The 16,924-nt window shown below is 40.4% G+C and overlaps 1 protein-coding gene across 2 annotated transcripts; it reads left to right on the forward strand.

The window, feature by feature from the left end:
• Positions 1-1,407: 1,407 nt before the first annotated feature.
• Positions 1,408-14,237, forward strand: LOC125229604 (arginine/serine-rich protein PNISR). 2 transcript variants are annotated; one of them, XM_048134488.1, is made up of 12 exons: positions 1,408-1,889; positions 3,102-3,192; positions 3,745-3,900; positions 4,820-4,938; positions 5,732-5,904; positions 7,454-7,594; positions 8,510-8,615; positions 8,817-8,882; positions 10,731-10,807; positions 12,506-12,623; positions 13,017-13,776; positions 14,130-14,237. In XM_048134488.1, the coding sequence occupies exons 1-11, from the start codon at positions 1,601-1,603 to the stop codon at positions 13,757-13,759; spliced, it is 2,079 nt and encodes a 692-aa protein (XP_047990445.1). In that variant the 5' UTR covers positions 1,408-1,600; the 3' UTR covers positions 13,760-13,776; positions 14,130-14,237. The 2 variants fall into 2 exon arrangements, with proteins under 2 accessions (XP_047990445.1, XP_047990444.1); XM_048134487.1 differs by having other exon boundaries at positions 13,017-14,237.
• Positions 14,238-16,924: the final 2,687 nt, after the last annotated feature.

Here is a 16,924-nt window from a genome sequence, read left to right on the forward strand (position 1 = left end):
CCAGACAGGAACTAATGCACTTAACAGCTGTTCGGACGCTGTATCGCAGTCAAACACACTCAAACATAAACTATTTCTATACTTGGCATTCCATTATACGCAGCCGTCACGCTGCGACATATATGACATATTTAAGTATATCGTCGCACAGAGTCCGGGAGCCGGTCCCTGCCACTTAACAGCTTGTTTTTCCCAGAGTCTGGCTCCCGGCGCCTGCCACTTAAGAGGGCTTTCGTGTTAAAAATAGTGAAATCGCAACCGAGCGCTCGATCATACCGTGTGTGGTATCAAATTAAAGGGCTTTGCGAGTAGTTTATAAATATATATCACATTATAGGACTTTTTCTACTTGGTCTAACAAAATATTTTTACTAATTTTAGGTAATTTCTGAAAAAATTGAATTCGCCTTAGGCTAGTTTACTCTTTTTCAAATACTTAAAATAAAAATCTAGTCTGAAATGATTGTGGTACAGGATATACGAATTATAAATTTACCCGTTTTAATATTCAAAATTGTCCAAATTTTACAAATAAGATCGACTGATTCAGCTCTATACGTGCGTTTTTCTAAACGTGCATTAGAGAAAAATTCATAATTAATTTAGTGAGTTAGTTTTCAAAAATCCAATCTTATAAAAATCAAGATAATAAGATGCTCTAACTGGAACTTGAATTAAATAAATCTATTGGATAACGGAAAGTGTAGTATTTCACCGACTAAAACTATCAATTTTACATTCTTTTGACGTTTTTTTTGAAAGCAGCCTTAATGACATATTTACGACGAGCCTACAACTAAACCTAAAGGGAGAGAAGAATTATTTTATTGGATCCCGAGAATAGCAAGGGATCCTAAAACAGGTAAGGTGCATTAGGATTATTACGAATGACAGAAATGCTCGGGTAATTTCGAAAGGGGAATCTTGATTTTACCCTAATGCACCTTACTGCTAATTATCAAATTAATTAAACCAAAAATTTGTACGCAAAATAGTTTAAAATTGTCTCCTAGAAGTGCTCTCAGTAGGGAAGAAAAAGCCTCTTTTCGAAATGATGATATATATGAATACTTATTATTGTTTTCATTATTCAAGTCTAGTTACAGTAGTTACGTACTTGGTTAGGTATGACATGAAAATACCGCAATATGTAGTTTACAACAGTGCCATCTATAGTTATCACAATGCAAATACTTTAGTCTGAGGCGTGTAGTGACATCTGTTGTTCAGTAGGAGTACTAACAACGTCTCTGCTTGCATGTTGGTAGCATTGTAGAAACCTAGATGTAAAACGTATCACTAAACAGTACAAGCAACATATACATTTAGCAAATGATACGTAGGCACCAACATAATAAAAAAAATATGCAGGCACAATTTTTTACGAGAGGCAACATTTCTTCAATCGACATTAAAAAAAGTAAAGTTCATTCTAAATGAAACGAAATGTGCGATTTTTGCTGTGATATGTGGATATTTTATCATGAATTCATCATATTTCATAGTTTTATGAAGTGCCAACTCAATGTATGAAGTGCTAATTATATATGTTAAGAGTACTTTTAGTATTTACAGTGTAAATAAATAAATTTTAGCAACAATGTATTCCGGCAAAGATGCCGTAAACCCGTCATATCCCACGCAGTGGGCCTTGAATCCTACTGCGTATCAAAATGTAGATTCCAACTCAGTAGACTGGGCCGCATTAGCTCAACAATGGATAGCTATGAAAGAAGCAGCGGCCATAGTCGGCGTGCCAACGAAGACCGACATGGAAGAAGGCGAAGCTCCTATGGAGGTGGAAAATCCCGACACAAACAGCGATGCGTCAGGGCCAGCTGACTGGAACGCCAGCTCTAACTCTTGGGGCAACAACTGGAATCAGTGGGGTAAGGCTTCTGGCACATATCAGGTTTATAATTTGACTTTTTAGGCACTGGCAGCTGAAGGTTTGCATGCAGGGGTTTAGTATTTCTAGAACTGAACATACACACAGTTTCTCAATATTTATCACCTTATAATGTTGACCTTTAGTCATCAGGTCAGTATACTATTTTTCAGGTTACTTCTAGCTAGCTACTAGCACAGAATAAGTTTAGTTATAGTACCTACTTCAAAAACCATACTACATAAACTGAAGCGTAACGAGATTCATGGTCAACTTGTGATGTCCCTTTGCATAGTATTATCCCTTTTGACTATTTAGGATTATCAAAAATTAAGCAAATGGTGCTGAAATCGCCCGAAGTGAGGAGATACCTAATCTACCATTGCTACTAGGAAGATACTGATTTATTGTTGTTTTTTTGGCCATAGCCAATTTTCATTTCAATTCATGTCTTTTTTAGCTTGTTAGCATGCTAAAACGTTCTTGCTTGAGTATGTTTCCCATAGTATTTAGATTGGCTTTAATAATCAGTATTTAAAAATGTAGGTACTGATAACCATAAAGAAACACTAACCATTTTAAGCTATTGATAATTTAGATAAAGTAAATCAAAGAAATTTAATTTCATGCCATCACTACATTTTGCAATATTACTCCAAGTTAAAACTAGCATGTTGTTTATGTTGTAATTGAAGTTTATTACATTAACTTTGCTCACCTTGAAAGAACATTAACTAGCTAGTTTTTATAAATAAGATGAAAACTAGGCACTTCTGAGTAGATACAGCTTTTCACTAGTTTTGGGCATAATAATCTAGCAAAAATTACTACCTGGATCTCATTTCTTTCTTATTTCAGGACTTACATAGGCAGAGATGTTTATGGTACTCCCACATTTGGCATAAATCCATACTAATATTATAAGTCGGAAAGTGTGTGTCTGTTTGTTTGTCCGTCTTTCACTGCAAAACGGAGCAACAAATTGATGTGATTTTTTAAGTGGAGATAGTGGAAGGGATGGAAAGTGACATAGGCTACTTTTTGTCTCTGTCTAACGCGAGCGAAGCTGCAGGCAAAAGCTAGTGTTATATACACACCACCTATGTTAACATCCAGTGTGGGGTGGGAGTACCATAAAAAACTATTTTTTTATCTTACCGAAAGACACACAACTTGATTGTTTCATTATAACACTGACAACGCTTATTTCCAGGATGGGGTAACATGCCGTCAGACGCGGCCATGATTCCAGGCATGATGGATGGCTACAATGGGCCAAGCGATGCTGCTACTGCTATGCCTGGGTAAACATCTTTGTTTTTAGAATTCCGCACCACTGTTTTGTGTCTATGCAGGCTTGGGAAATTTACACTCATATTGTGCGAGGCATGTTGACACAGAGTTCCTTTACGTTGCTTAGTATAATAATTGAGCCTGAGCGTGAGAAGGTTCGGGCTGTAGTCCCCACGCTACCGCAATGTGGATTGGGAACTTCACATCTTTGAATTTCTCAGATGTGTGCAGGTTTCCTCATGATGTTTTCCTTCGCTGAAAAGCTAGTGGTAAATGTCAAATTCAGAATGCCATAAATTATACCTATTAAAAGCTCATGGTAGAACTGAGTTTTTTAATAAGGTACAGTGGGAAAAATCTCGACAGGGGGGGGCAAATATAACTGGTCCATTTTTTCCATGTTTTACAATGTTTGCATTATTAAATAGAATGTCCACTGGTTATATATGGTAGGCGTGCAATAATAGAAAAAATAGATTAGTTGCCCCCCAGTCGAGATTTGCCCTGTGCTGTACCATACTTAAGTGTCTATTTATCATGTTTTAAACATACCTTTCCTATAGATACACAACAGCGGGCGTTGGAGCGCCGACGTTCCAGCACGGATACTGGACGGCGCCGCAGCCCGAGGCCAACAACCGGAGTACCTCGCGCGACCGTTCTAAACGAAGCAACAGGGACTCCAAGTCATCAAGAAGTCACCGCTCGCATCGACCAAGGTAATAATTCCATAGAACGTCATCGCAAATCAATCTAGGATAATAACTCGTATGCCGGAACGCGGATCCGCGTACTTGAAAACTATATGAAAAAATTATCACTGCACACAAGAGGTTAACCCAGTCCAAATAACTTTTGCACGAGCGCAGATACTAGATGGCGCCGCCGCCGACATCAAAGGAGCTTCTTGTGCTCCAAAAGGAACTCCAAGATAATGAGGAGTCATTGTTCTCATTGACCTAGGTGCCTTCGTGAACAATCAACGTAAATCATCATTGTAAACCGACCGTGACTTATACAAGATATACACACAGTTTAACATGCAATACTTGAACTGCCTAAATTATGTACATCTAGCACAAGGATACATCTTTCTTAAACGTAGACGAAGGCTGGTTGTTTTTACCTATAATCTTCAATATCTTCATGTAACAAGATGACTGTCTTTCTGATGAAGTTTGACTGGCAAAGTTTCAATTTATTCAGTTAAGTATTTTACGTGTTCGGGTGGTTGCCATTCCACAACCCACTTGCAAAGCAGCAGCTAATATTCACGAGGTTTTATGGCCCTTAACCATTTACGAGCTTCACTGTTAGATAGATAGATAAATAACTTTTTTGTATCCACAATACAAGGTATAAAGGCTTACAATAAACAGGAAAAAAGAAAGGTGAGTATGTATCCGTTCTATCATATCTTATAAATCTGTTCCTAGCCAGTCTACTCTACTATAATGTAGGTACTAGAGGTAGGTAAAGGAGGTCTCATTTGATAGGCACATTAATACTTAAGACTTATTTTTGTCAATCGAGTTTGAGATATTACAAACATTTTTGTTCAGTAAACCATGGTTATTCCTACCTACCTTCTCCGTATTTTTAACCTTATCTCTAAAATGACTAATTTCGTGCTTGCAGAGAAAAGGCGCCGCCGGTAGCACCGCCAGTGATAGAACCAGTTATGGTTCCGGCGGTGGCGCCTACACCGACCATCGATGCGGCGAAAAGAAGGCAGCTGCCAGCGTGGATTAGGGAAGGTTTGTAAATCAATATTTCTACTCTGAGGGACAGTAACGACTGAAACATTACCGACACTGAGGGGGGACAGGATACAAAGACGCGTTGAAAACGCCTGGAAGACGAAGAGCTATTAGTCAATGAAACACCTAATGTCTCTATCACTTAACCATAGGCTCATGGACATGTGCAGTTCAGCTTCCAGGTCTCACCTATGACCTATGATACTCAAACCTGATCTCAAACAAACCTTCAAAAGTTTAAACTCGGAGTTTGCCAGAGAGCTATAGACGGAGCGCAGCATATTACGTGTGAAATTAAGTCAGTCGCTCTAAAACTTATAGGCCTAGCTCGGAAATCGGCTAAGTAACGTAGGACCAGGATTGACCACGAAGCAAACCGGGGAAATAGTGTTGCAACCGGGACCCAAAGTATAGAAATCAATACATATCATCATCATCCTCCTTGCGTTATCCCGGCATTTTGCACGGCTCATGGGCGCCTGGGGTCCGCTTTGACAACTAATCCCAAGATTTGGCGTAGGCACTAGTTTTACGAAAGAGACTGCCATCTAACTTTCCAACCCGAAATATAACTAGGCCTTATTGGAATTAATCCGGTTTCCTCACGATGATTTCCTTCACCGAAAAGCGATTGGCAAATATCAAATGACATTTCGCACTTATGTTCCGAAAAACTCATTGGTACGAGCCGGGGTTCGAACCCACGACCTCCGGATCGAAAGTCGCACGCTCTTACCACTAGGCTACCAGCGCTTATAGAAATCCATACATAATAGTGTTATTTTTACAGGTTTAGAAAAGATGGAGCGAGAGAAGCAGCGCGCGATCGAGCGCGAACAAGAGAAGCAAGCGCGCGAAGAAGCGGAGAAACAAAAGAAGCTTCTAGAAGAACAGGAACTCGAGCGGATGAAGGCCGAGGCGGAGGCCAGCGGGCAGCCGCTGCCGCCGCCTAAAAGCAAATTCGTAAGTTACTTATTACGTATGGTTCAAGGAAGTAGGTGTATGGTTGGAGCAACTGAGAAGCAAAAACTGAATGCGCCTGCGGTATTTCCGGAGATAGAACAGGAACTCGAGCGGATGAAGGCCGAGGCGGGTGTCCAGGCCATCGCTTACCATCAGGCGACCTGTCTGCTCGTTTGCCCCCTATCCCATAAAAAAAAATGTAGGTGTGTGGAGCAGAGAAGCAAAAGAAGCTTCCAGAAGAACAGGAACTCGAGCGGATGAAGGCCGAGGCGGAGGCCAGCGGGCAGCCGTTGCCGCCGCCTAAGAGCAAATTCGTAAGTTTATTAACTTATTATGTATGGTTGAGGGAAGTAAGTAAGTGTGGGTGGAAGCAAGGTTGCACAACTGATGAGTTTCTGGCGTAGAAGAGAACACATGATGAATTCGGTTGAGGGGATGAAGTCCGAGGTGGAGGCCAGCGGGAAGAGCAATTTCGTAAGTTTATTGACTTATTAAGGTGTGAAGCAGAGAAGCTAAAGAAGCTTCTAAAAGAACAGGAATTAGAGCGAATGATAGCCGAAGCGTAGGTCGATGAGTAACATGGCGTTCGGCAAAATGACTTAATGTTGAATGTTTTTTTTTAATTTTTTTTTTGATCTATATCGGTCTAAGCGCAAGTAAAAAAGTATTTGAAGGTATAGTCTAATTGAGCTATAATTAACTAGTATAAGGCAAATAAAATTCAGGTCACAAACTGTTCGAACTTTATTATAAAATAAGTATATTATAAAATAAGTAACCCAGTTAGATTTTAACTTTGATTAGCAGAAACGTCTGCAATCGATGCCACTAGGCTTAGAATAAATTTAAAAGTGGAAAGTGGGTTATTTAGCATGGTTAGCGCATCGTAACTGGAGAATTTCCAATATGACTTGGAACTCCGGTTGCCGTTTAAGAAGTTTAACACTCTTACGGTAGATGTCGCTACGGGTCCCGTTGACCTTAGTGGTGGAAAATTTTGCTGACTCGGTCGAAGTCTCGGTGGCTCAGTCGGCAGAACGCCGGAGTATCGATCCGGAGGCCGCGAGTTCAAGTCTCACCCGAGGCACCCGAACCTCTCGGCGGACATTTTATTGTTTCCTTTACTTTTAAATTTATTCATTTTTTTGAACCATACGAAAGTTAGAGATTGTCGAACACAGAACTTAATTTAGATAGAAGAAACAAATTCATATATTTGTATAGGGGCCGAGCGTGTCAAATTTTGTACTGAAGTTGATTCTTGCCTGTAATTTTAAATATGTCTCAGGCTCTTGATTGTTCATAATTTTGTGTTGTTGCAATTGAATATCACGTAACGAGGCATTTTTTATGTTTTGGTTGACTTCAACTTACAAAAATTGACGCCCGAAAGCTGCAAGCTGCGAGTAAAGACGGACAACTCAGTGGATTTCACTGAGTTCATTTGACACGCTAAGTAGATACGTTTGCTTGATCTATGGTATATATGACATCTGTGTTGTCGAACGTAGTAAACATTGTTCACTAAAAGTTTGAAACATTCTCCCAGGACACAGACTCGGAAGGCGAGTCGGAAGAGAAGGAGGAAGTGGAAGTGCCGCCGCCGCCCGACATCAGCGCGCCCGCGCCCGCGCCGCGCGCCCGCGCCGAGCCCCCGCAGCGCTCCAAGGAGGACATCATGCAGGAAGTGGTGAGGAATACACTATGTTCTTCATTATTATTATGTATCCACGACACCACCGATGTGTCAGCAAAAAAAGCCACGAGGTGTTATAAGTTTGACGTGTCTGTCTGTCTGTCTGTCCGTCTGTCTGTCTGTCTGTGTGTCTGTCTGTGGCATCGTAGCTCCCGAACGGATGAACCGATTTAGATTTAGTTTTTTTTGTCTGAATGCTGAGTTAGTCGGGAGTGTTCTTAGCCATGTTTCATAAAAATCGTGCTACCATGTCGCAACGCAGTCGGGGGATTTTCAATTTTTTTACTGACAAAGTAGCGAGGTTAGAGTTTAGTTAGATAGATGTATCGCCGCCCGACATCAGCGCGCCGCTAACCCGCCTCTGTACGACGCCACAAGAGCTCCCGCAGCGCTCGAGGAGACGAGGCAAGAAATGGTAAATGATAATGTAATAAAGGCTCAACACACGGACGGCATTTCGACTGAATCACTCCAACCTAAGTGTAAGGCCTGAGTGCATGTCAAATTAACAATTGAATCTCATTCAAGTATCCTGAATCGACGCTGCATAGATTGTATGCACGCTCTGATAGTCCACTCGGGCCTAAATGCGTTTTCACATTATCCGATCCGATATCGGATGTAGGACCGATATCCCATTATTTAAGCCGCCATCTTTAATTTTGCCTTTGAAATCCTTCCGACATCCGCTATCCGATCGGATAATGTGAAAACGCACTTACACTAAACCGGATTTCCACAGCTGCACGGGCATATATAGCAACCAAAATTCAGATTTAAAAAAATATTAAAACAAACTTCAACCATTTATTGATACAGCTACGGTTTACTGTGGCTTCGATTTGCTGCTTAGAAAAAAAAACTCATATTTAAAAAATCATAAATACTCAAAATGGCTTTTGTTCACAGATGATGGCAGTCCGGCGCTCTCTCACTGAGATCCTCCTGGAGGTGACCGACCACGAGATTCATACGGTGAGCCAAGAAGAGTTGGCCCGGTATAACGCCGCACAAGGTATTTCCACTATCCACCATATTGCCTTACCGGCCGGAAGACTTTGTCCTATACAACGAGTGCACTGATAGTGATACTTACTTACTGTGATCAAGAACCTGTGATGTGCTAAACTTTTATACCTAATAAAGTCTTATTTCAGATACAGATGAATACATGTGGTGTGTGTGATTAATATTGGTTTTATTTATATGGTAAAAGCGTCGCGTCTCAACGCCATCAAAGCTAGCAAGTCCAAGGCGCTCGCTGCTATCGCTAGTGGTCTTGGTGAGTTACTTTCTTGTGGAATTTATATACGGACTTTCTCGCAAACTGAAGATATGACGCATGACTTAATAGCTTCTAGCATTAGTTATATTTGTTAAGGATGTAACAGTCTCTTAATTGGGAAGTTTGCCAGATTGTTACGTGTAAATCGTTTATGATGGTTTTGTCTAGTTTATGAATAATTAGTCAAAAAATGCGGTTTTAACGTTTGAAAATCGGAAGGATCTTGTCGATGTTCAAGTTCAGTTCTGAATGGTGGAACTATTTTGAAAATCGATTGCATTTTTAACCGACTTCAAAAAAGGAGGAGGTTCTCAATTCGACTGAATGTTTTTTTTTTCACTTAAACGGTACATCACTTGGCATACGCCTATTGTCACCTTTATACACAAGAAAGTCAGTAATAAACATTATTTATTTTCCTAAAGATATTTGAAAGTAAAATTATTCATGAGGTTAAAGACATAACCATCATAGCGCCAATGACCTTTCCTTTTCAGAGAATTCTTCATCAAAATTTTAAATTTTGTATTGTCATTGGCAATACAGTTTAATATGACAATGTTTAAATACATCGTCTTTTGTGGAATAATTGGTAAGAAATGAATAAATTATTTTCGATGTTGAATTATTTGTATGCGGCGATCATAACTATATTTATTGATAATAAAGACTGACCTCTAATTTATTATTCAAAAAATCCACCGAATATGACACCGTGTTGGTTCAATTAAATTTTACTATTTATGACAAGAGACACATCAAAAACACTCGGTGTGAGGCTGGTCATAGAAAAAAATACAATTTGATCGATTCAACACAGTGTCACGTATGAGTGGTGTTACGAGTTTAGATGTTTTAACTATAAAACTCCCGTGAGACTCATACATATTTAAAAATATTTTAAGCGGGTTACTCACGTATTAAGTCGATATAGCGTTCGACATGTTTCAATCCAATTTCGAGGATTTACATGGCGACGCATACGTCAGTATGCGTCGCGCTCTCGACATGTAAAGGCGGGGTCGCTACTCTTGAGAAAGATCCTCGAAATTGGATTGAAACATGTCGAACGCTATATATCGACTTAATGCGTGAGTAACCCGCTTAAAATAGTTTAGATGTTCTTGGCGGTTCAGTGTTGTCCCTGGCGAAGAGGGTATGACTAGATAGACGGTCAAGCAAATCTCTTCACTAAAAGGAAGCGGCAAATTTGAAAAAATAATTTAACGCCTTTTAGTGACAAGATTTGCTTGACAGTTATAGGTGTTCTAACGTTCAAAAAGTTAAAGAGTTTTAGTTAAGGTACAGCGGGGCAAATCTCGACTGGGAGAGAATTGTAACTGATCCATTTTTTCCATTATTACACTATGATGTTGAGTTCTACATGTATCCACTGAACACGCCTACCATTTATAACCGGTGGACACTCTATTTATTAATGCAAACATTGTAAAACATGAAAAAAATGGGCCAGTTACATTTGCCCCTCAGTCGAGATAATATGCCCCGCTGTACCTTACCATTCTGTCGATTCTGTAAACTGTTGTTGTCCCTGAAGGCACGACTAGTTATGATTGACGCCTTTAGGTATTCAAAAGGTTTATTAGGGATCATCCACATATTACGTCACACCAAATTTCAGGTTTTTGGACCCCTCCCCCCTCCTATGTCACGCTTTTTTGTATCCCTTTAACTGGGATTGTCACATTTAGTATGACCCCTCCCCCCCCCGCCCCTTACACTGTGACGTAATATATGGATGACGCCTTATCAGTTAGTATTGTCGAGGTTTGTTTTGTAGCTGTAACTGTGTCGACGTCATGTTACCAAAGTGCGTGTGTGCAGGGCTGGGCGCGTACGAGAGCAGCAGCGAGGACAGCGGCGACGAGCAGCGGGACGAGCTGTCCGACCAGCAGCTCCAGGTGAATATTAGTACATTACATCAGAGGCCGGGAAAATGAGGATTTCCGGCCAAGTGGGTACATACGAGGCCGGGAATCGTTTTCACGCCGAGGCATGTATAGTGCTTTTCTCAAACATACAATGAAATAAAATAAAAATGCTCTAAAGGACAATATTTTATAAAAAAAGTTACTTTGCAGGCCTAGGCCTAAAAAATAATATGAAATCCCTTTACAGTCCTCTCGAGTTGTTGCGCCCAAAAAGCGATACTTCCCAGCCCATTTTAAGGAACGTAAAGACAATATTTAATTGCATGTTTGAGAAAAATTATTTTACGTGACGTGACGTACCTACTTTCAGCAAAAGGGTTAAACTACTAGACATGCGCGAAACAGTGCTTCAAAATGTAATGCCATATCACATCACTTTTCCGAGAAAGTAACATCTCACTGTGATGTCACATCACACATCACTCGAAACGTTACCCGACCTTGAACAGCGCGCTAGATGGCGCTATCACAGTCATCACAGATATCAACAAGGCTACGCATCTCATATCAGCGCGTAGTTCCATTACATGTTGCTTTTTGTCACCGCTACGTGAATTATGTATATTTTATAACATTTGCAAATGGTTACTTAATACTTATACTTACTGGATCATACGATACCACTACCACACATGTACGTAATGTACATCTAGATACATTATTAGCCGCGAAAGTCAACTAAACATTTCACAACAATAATAATAATGTTTTGTTTTCGGCGCGCCCAATTTCACAGACAAAATTACTCTGTTTACCCGCATCCACAAAATGATTATAAGAAATGATAATAATAAAATAAGCTCTATGAGGACGCATTACAGTTTTAAATCTTTTGGACTGTTATAAAATCATATTCGCAAGCGAAATTTGCAACTACGTAAACGCGACCGCGTTCGGCTGAGTGGCGTGTTCCGAACTCTTCCGGAAATAGCCGAAAGCATCGTATGATATTTTGATGGTTAGAACGAGAGCGACCGAGCGCTTAGTGCGGCGCGCGTGAGCGCGAGAGCGGGATAAGAAATAAGAAAGTAATAAGTGTAATAAGTGATGCTTTCAAACATCTCAGTTGTTACACCATTACAGTTTTCACATGGGGCAGTAAACATTACGCGCACTGTTTTAGTAGTTCCCGACATTTGCGTTCGGGTGATACGTAATGCTAGAGGTGATGGTGGATTTCTCGGACTGATACGTAATGCCATATTACGTGTTCAAGTGATATCACATTTGTGATATTACTCGCATTACTTACACATGTCTATAAACTACGTCAACATTTATAACAACTTCATATTTTATACAACTGGGGTACATCCGCCTTGCAGAAGAAACAGCCACAGTAGTACATAGTGCAACTTGGGGTGGAAGTTAAATATTGCGTCGGTTTTCCGGAGCGATTTAAGAGTTTGCAATATTTCTTAGGCTCTGTGTGGCACGTCTGTAAAGTCCCTTGTAGTTTTTTAAATTGCTAAATACCTAGAAGTTATGTCACATATATCTGTGACTGGAAATTTAAATAATATACTTCCCATCCTAGGCCAGCATTATTGTATGAAATTCCTTTACACCACCTGATACTTTGAAGTCTATTTTAACGAACGTAATGACAACATTACAATACCATTTTTGAGAAAAACTATTTAAAACAACAACGGAATTTTCTCTTAGGACATAATCAAGCGCAAGCGAGCGGATTTCGAGCGGACGTCGCGCGAGATCGAGGCCGAGGTGCGGCGCGCCGAACTCGGCGAAACTTCGCCACCGGCCACGCCGGAGCCGCACACACGTAAATACGCATATACTTTAATCTAGATTCCATAGCGTAGGTATCTTTAGTTATCACTCTGTTGCATTAATACAGAAGAGCTATAGAGAGAATTTCAATTGACGCGCGCGTCTACAACTAAGTTTCGTGCATTGCGACTGTTCACGACGATTCACGTGCAGCATATGATAGGCGTGGCGATCATATGGTCAAACTCACCTAACGTCCAAATTATTTTTCTGTCACAAAGTCGTCTTATCACAAATTGACAGATTCTTCAAGATATGGAAACCACTACAGTCGCAATATTTTTTTATGTAATTTGATCAAAACTTGTAAGAAGTTCTAGAAATAAATGAATAATGCAATTTACTGCTACATAAATCGATTTATACCGAGTTATTTCAAATCTAGGTGCATCAGCGACGCCGCCTCCCGTGGACAGCGACACGCCAGAGAAGCCCCCGGAGCGGCGCCTCTCCAGGGACAAGAAGAGCAACCACAAATCCGTGGACAAGGTCGACGGAGTACGGAAACTCGACACCATACTAGAGGAGAAACTAAAGAAGTCCAAGAGGGACCGCACTCCCACCCCGCCCAAAAACAACAACAAAAATAACAAGGAACGCTCTTCCTCCCCCTCCAGTGATTCAGAAGAAGACTCTTCCAGCTCCAGCGAATCGTCTTCCCCTAGCGAACCCGAAGTCAAAGTAGAAACCAAACCCAAAAAACGCAAACGGTCTTCCTCCAAAGAGTCCCGCCACAAATCAAAGAAACAAAAGAAGGAAAAGTCTCACAAGTCGGAGAAAGATGACAGAGGCCGCCACTCGAAGACGAAACACTACGACGATTACGAGGAAAAATCTAGATCTAAACGTAAAGACGAGTACGACAAGTACAAAAGGAGTAGGGATCACGACAGACACAAGGATAAATATAGGGATGAGTCGGACGAGGAAAGGCCTCGGAAGAGGTCGAAGCGGTCACGGTCGACGAGCTACCGGTCGCGGGACCGCTCGGAAGAGCGGCGGCGCGAGAAGAGGTCGTACGACCGCAGCAGCTCCAAGCGCGAGCACGACAAGTACGATAGGTATGAGCGGTATAGGGACGACCGACGGCGCGAGCGCAGCCGCAGCCGCTCCCGACACCGCCGATGAACACGCCGACTCTACAGGTTGTATTTCTTTTCTATTACTTAGATTAAGCACGCGGTGTATACCCGATAAGTGCCACTAGTTAGCGATAAAGATAACGAAATAGTTTTAAACTTAGTTTTAACTGCGCTTTTAGTGCCTTCTGTTAATTAAAACTTATATTTGTATATTTTACATTTTTAAGCGGAATCATGTCCAACGTAGGGATAAAGTACTGTAAACATGCCAGAAACACAATTTATTTGCGACAACAATTGTAATGATAACAGATTTTCAAGATAAGAATGTGCTTCATGCAACTTATGATTGTGTTTCTGACGTACCACATTACGAAAAGGCTGTGATATATTATTTTTATTTTTTTCTCTTGCAGGTGGCGATTAGGGCTTGCTTCAGGTGTATATACTAGTATTTGTGTATAATATTTAAAGTGCACTAGCCTTGCTGCATTACCCTTATTCCAATAAATCTACAAATTACACCAAACTTGTTTTATTTACGACTAAACTTTTCTTGGCATAGTATAGTTATGTGCTTTACAAGAGTGCAAAGTTTTACCGCACGTGCCAATATTGATACCCAAGCAAGCGAGAGATTCCAATATGGAGAAATTCCAGATTGTGGAATTTTGAGCGTTCCATCAACTCTAATTAAACAGTCCTTACACCCCGGCGGGCGTGCTCGCCTCTGTGTGCGTCCCATGCCGCAGGCAAGGGCAGCATCCACTCTGTGTACCCTCTTCAATAGTGTCAAAAGGGTATCTGCGTTTTGGCTTCGGCTCCACACACGACTGCTAAAGGCGCGACTGATTAGATATCTTTGTATGTATATCTTGCATTCGAAGTGAAAAGTGCCTACAACCTATTGATTGATAATACTCACTGGAAAAGATAATTTAAAAAAGCAGGATAGGTATAAAATAATAATGCTATGTATATATTATGGAAACGTAAAATTGGTTGCTGACGAACGTTATATCACAGTTGATACAATAATCAAGTCTAGTAGTAGTAGTAAAACACTTTATTGTACCAGAAAATAATACAACACACAGGAAAAAGAGCTTATTATAAGTACAAAGGCGAACTTATCCCTACGTCTACGTCAACGTAATTGTAATGTTCACGATAAGTAACAAGTTAGGTATAACAAACTGTTGCTATTTCATTTGAAACTTACAAAAGTTATATACAAAGGCTACCTTCTTCCAAAGATATAACTCCGTATAAGTTTTTATTTTAAGTCTGTATAAATAACTGTCTAGGAAATTCAAGAAAAATCTTTGCTCATTTAGATGACACAACACTAGATTGATACTCGGTTAGATGGCGCGACATTGATTGATCATTTTAAGACATTTCAAGTGGGGTTCAAAGTTTCAATCCCGTGCCGATAGATATAGCAGTAAATCTTATTGCCTGCAGTAAATCTTAATACGACTACAAAATTCACTTTGAAAAATTAAATATTCCTCTGTAATACTCTATTCTCTTCGCTCCTAAATAAGTAGATCTGGGGCCCATTTCTCGAAGCTACAAGTTACAATTTACAAGTGGTTGTCAATGTCTAATATGATAAGTTGGAAAGAGACATCCGCTTGTAATTTGTAACTTTCAGTTTTGAGAAATAGGCCACACACATTTCTCGAAGTTACAATTTACAAGTGGTAGTCCCTGTTAATATGACAAGTTGAAAAGAAACTTCTCTTGTAACTTTCAGCTTGAGAAATGGGCTATATCAATTATATAACACTTTAAGTTCTCGCGTTTTGTACACATAATTAAAGTCACATACAGGTCTTCCGTGACCACGGCCAGTGCAATATGGCCGAAACGTTGGGAAAAAAACCGGCCAAGAGCGTGTCGGGCCACGCTCAGTGTAGGGTTCCGTAGTTTTCCGTATTTTTCTCAAAAACTACTGAACCTATCAAGTTCAAAACAATTTTCCTAGAAAGTCTTTATAAATTTCTACTTTTGTGATTTTTTTCATATTTTTTAAACTTATGGTTCAAAAGTTAGAGGGGGGGGACGCACTTTTTTTTCTTTTAGGAGCAATTATTTCCGAAAATATAAATATTATCAAAAAACGATCTTAGTAAACCCTTATTCATTTTTAAATACCTATCCAACAATATATCACACGTTGGGGTTGGAATGAAAAAAAATATCAACCCCAACTTTCCATCTTTTATTTTTGCACTTTGTTGGCGTGATTGATATACATATTGGTACCAAATTTCAGCTTTCTATTGCTAACGGTTACTGAGATTATCCGCGGACGGACGGACGGACGGACGGACGGACAGACAGACATGGCGAAACTATAAGGGTTCCTAGTTGACTACGGAACCCTAAAAAGGTAAAATAAAGTTTAGGGTCCCCCCACATCTAGCGTCTCGCGAGCGTCGCGTCGGGCCAACTGTATGGAAAAAGACGCCGCGTCGACGCAACGTCGACGCAGCGTTAGGCTTTGCCCGTACAGTTGGCCCGACGCGACGCTCGCGAGACGCTAGATGTGGGGGGACCCTAATTAATCACGTTCGACCTGTATGTGACTTTAAATATATATCAATTATAGTTTCCCTAAACTTCTTCTTCTTGATTAGGGGCTATGTAAGGCTTCAGGGCGCCTTATGTATCACTGCGACCATTTCTGATCTATTGTGATCGCCACCTACTTCCCTAAACTTATCGACGCGGAATCGGCTCTAGCCGACCAAAAATCGCTCGTTAGTATGAAGACGCTTACGACCCAGCCACGACATTGGTCTAAGCACGATAGCGGTGAGCGGCAGCCATACGTGCGAATGAAAAGTCCCATCGCTGTCTCTCGCTCCAATGTATGGCCGCCGCTCACCGCTGCCGCGCACTAATGTCGTGGCTGAGCCGGGTGCGCCAAAGTTCATATAAAATTGTTATGTAGATTATTGGTAGTCCGAAAATGTTTCTCATAAAATTTTACATTATAACGATCATTATTTATAACAATTTTATGTTAATAACTCGTAACTTCGAATGACTTATGTTCATAATGTCATTCATCATAAATACGGTTTATACTAATGTTTATGTATATATGTCGCAGGGATTTAGTCAAAGACGTTATATTATAATTTCACTAGTGAAATTATAATTACACTGATTATTGTCAATCGTTTGCATTTCTCAC

Source organism: Leguminivora glycinivorella, chromosome 9, assembly GCF_023078275.1.
Source record: "Leguminivora glycinivorella isolate SPB_JAAS2020 chromosome 9, LegGlyc_1.1, whole genome shotgun sequence".
NCBI lineage: Eukaryota > Metazoa > Arthropoda > Insecta > Lepidoptera > Tortricidae > Leguminivora > Leguminivora glycinivorella.

Bases quoted from the DNA above. Each gene is read 5' to 3' on its own strand.
- LOC125229604 (XM_048134487.1), top strand. From the start codon at position 1,601: ATGTATTCCGGCAAAGATGCCGTAAACCCGTCATATCCCACGCAGTGG. The intron at 7,595-8,509 runs GTGAGGAATACA...TTTTGTTCACAG, and splicing joins AGGACATCATGCAGGAAGTG to ATGATGGCAGTCCGGCGCTC. The intron at 12,624-13,016 runs GTAAATACGCAT...TTTCAAATCTAG, and splicing joins CACGCCGGAGCCGCACACAC to GTGCATCAGCGACGCCGCCT.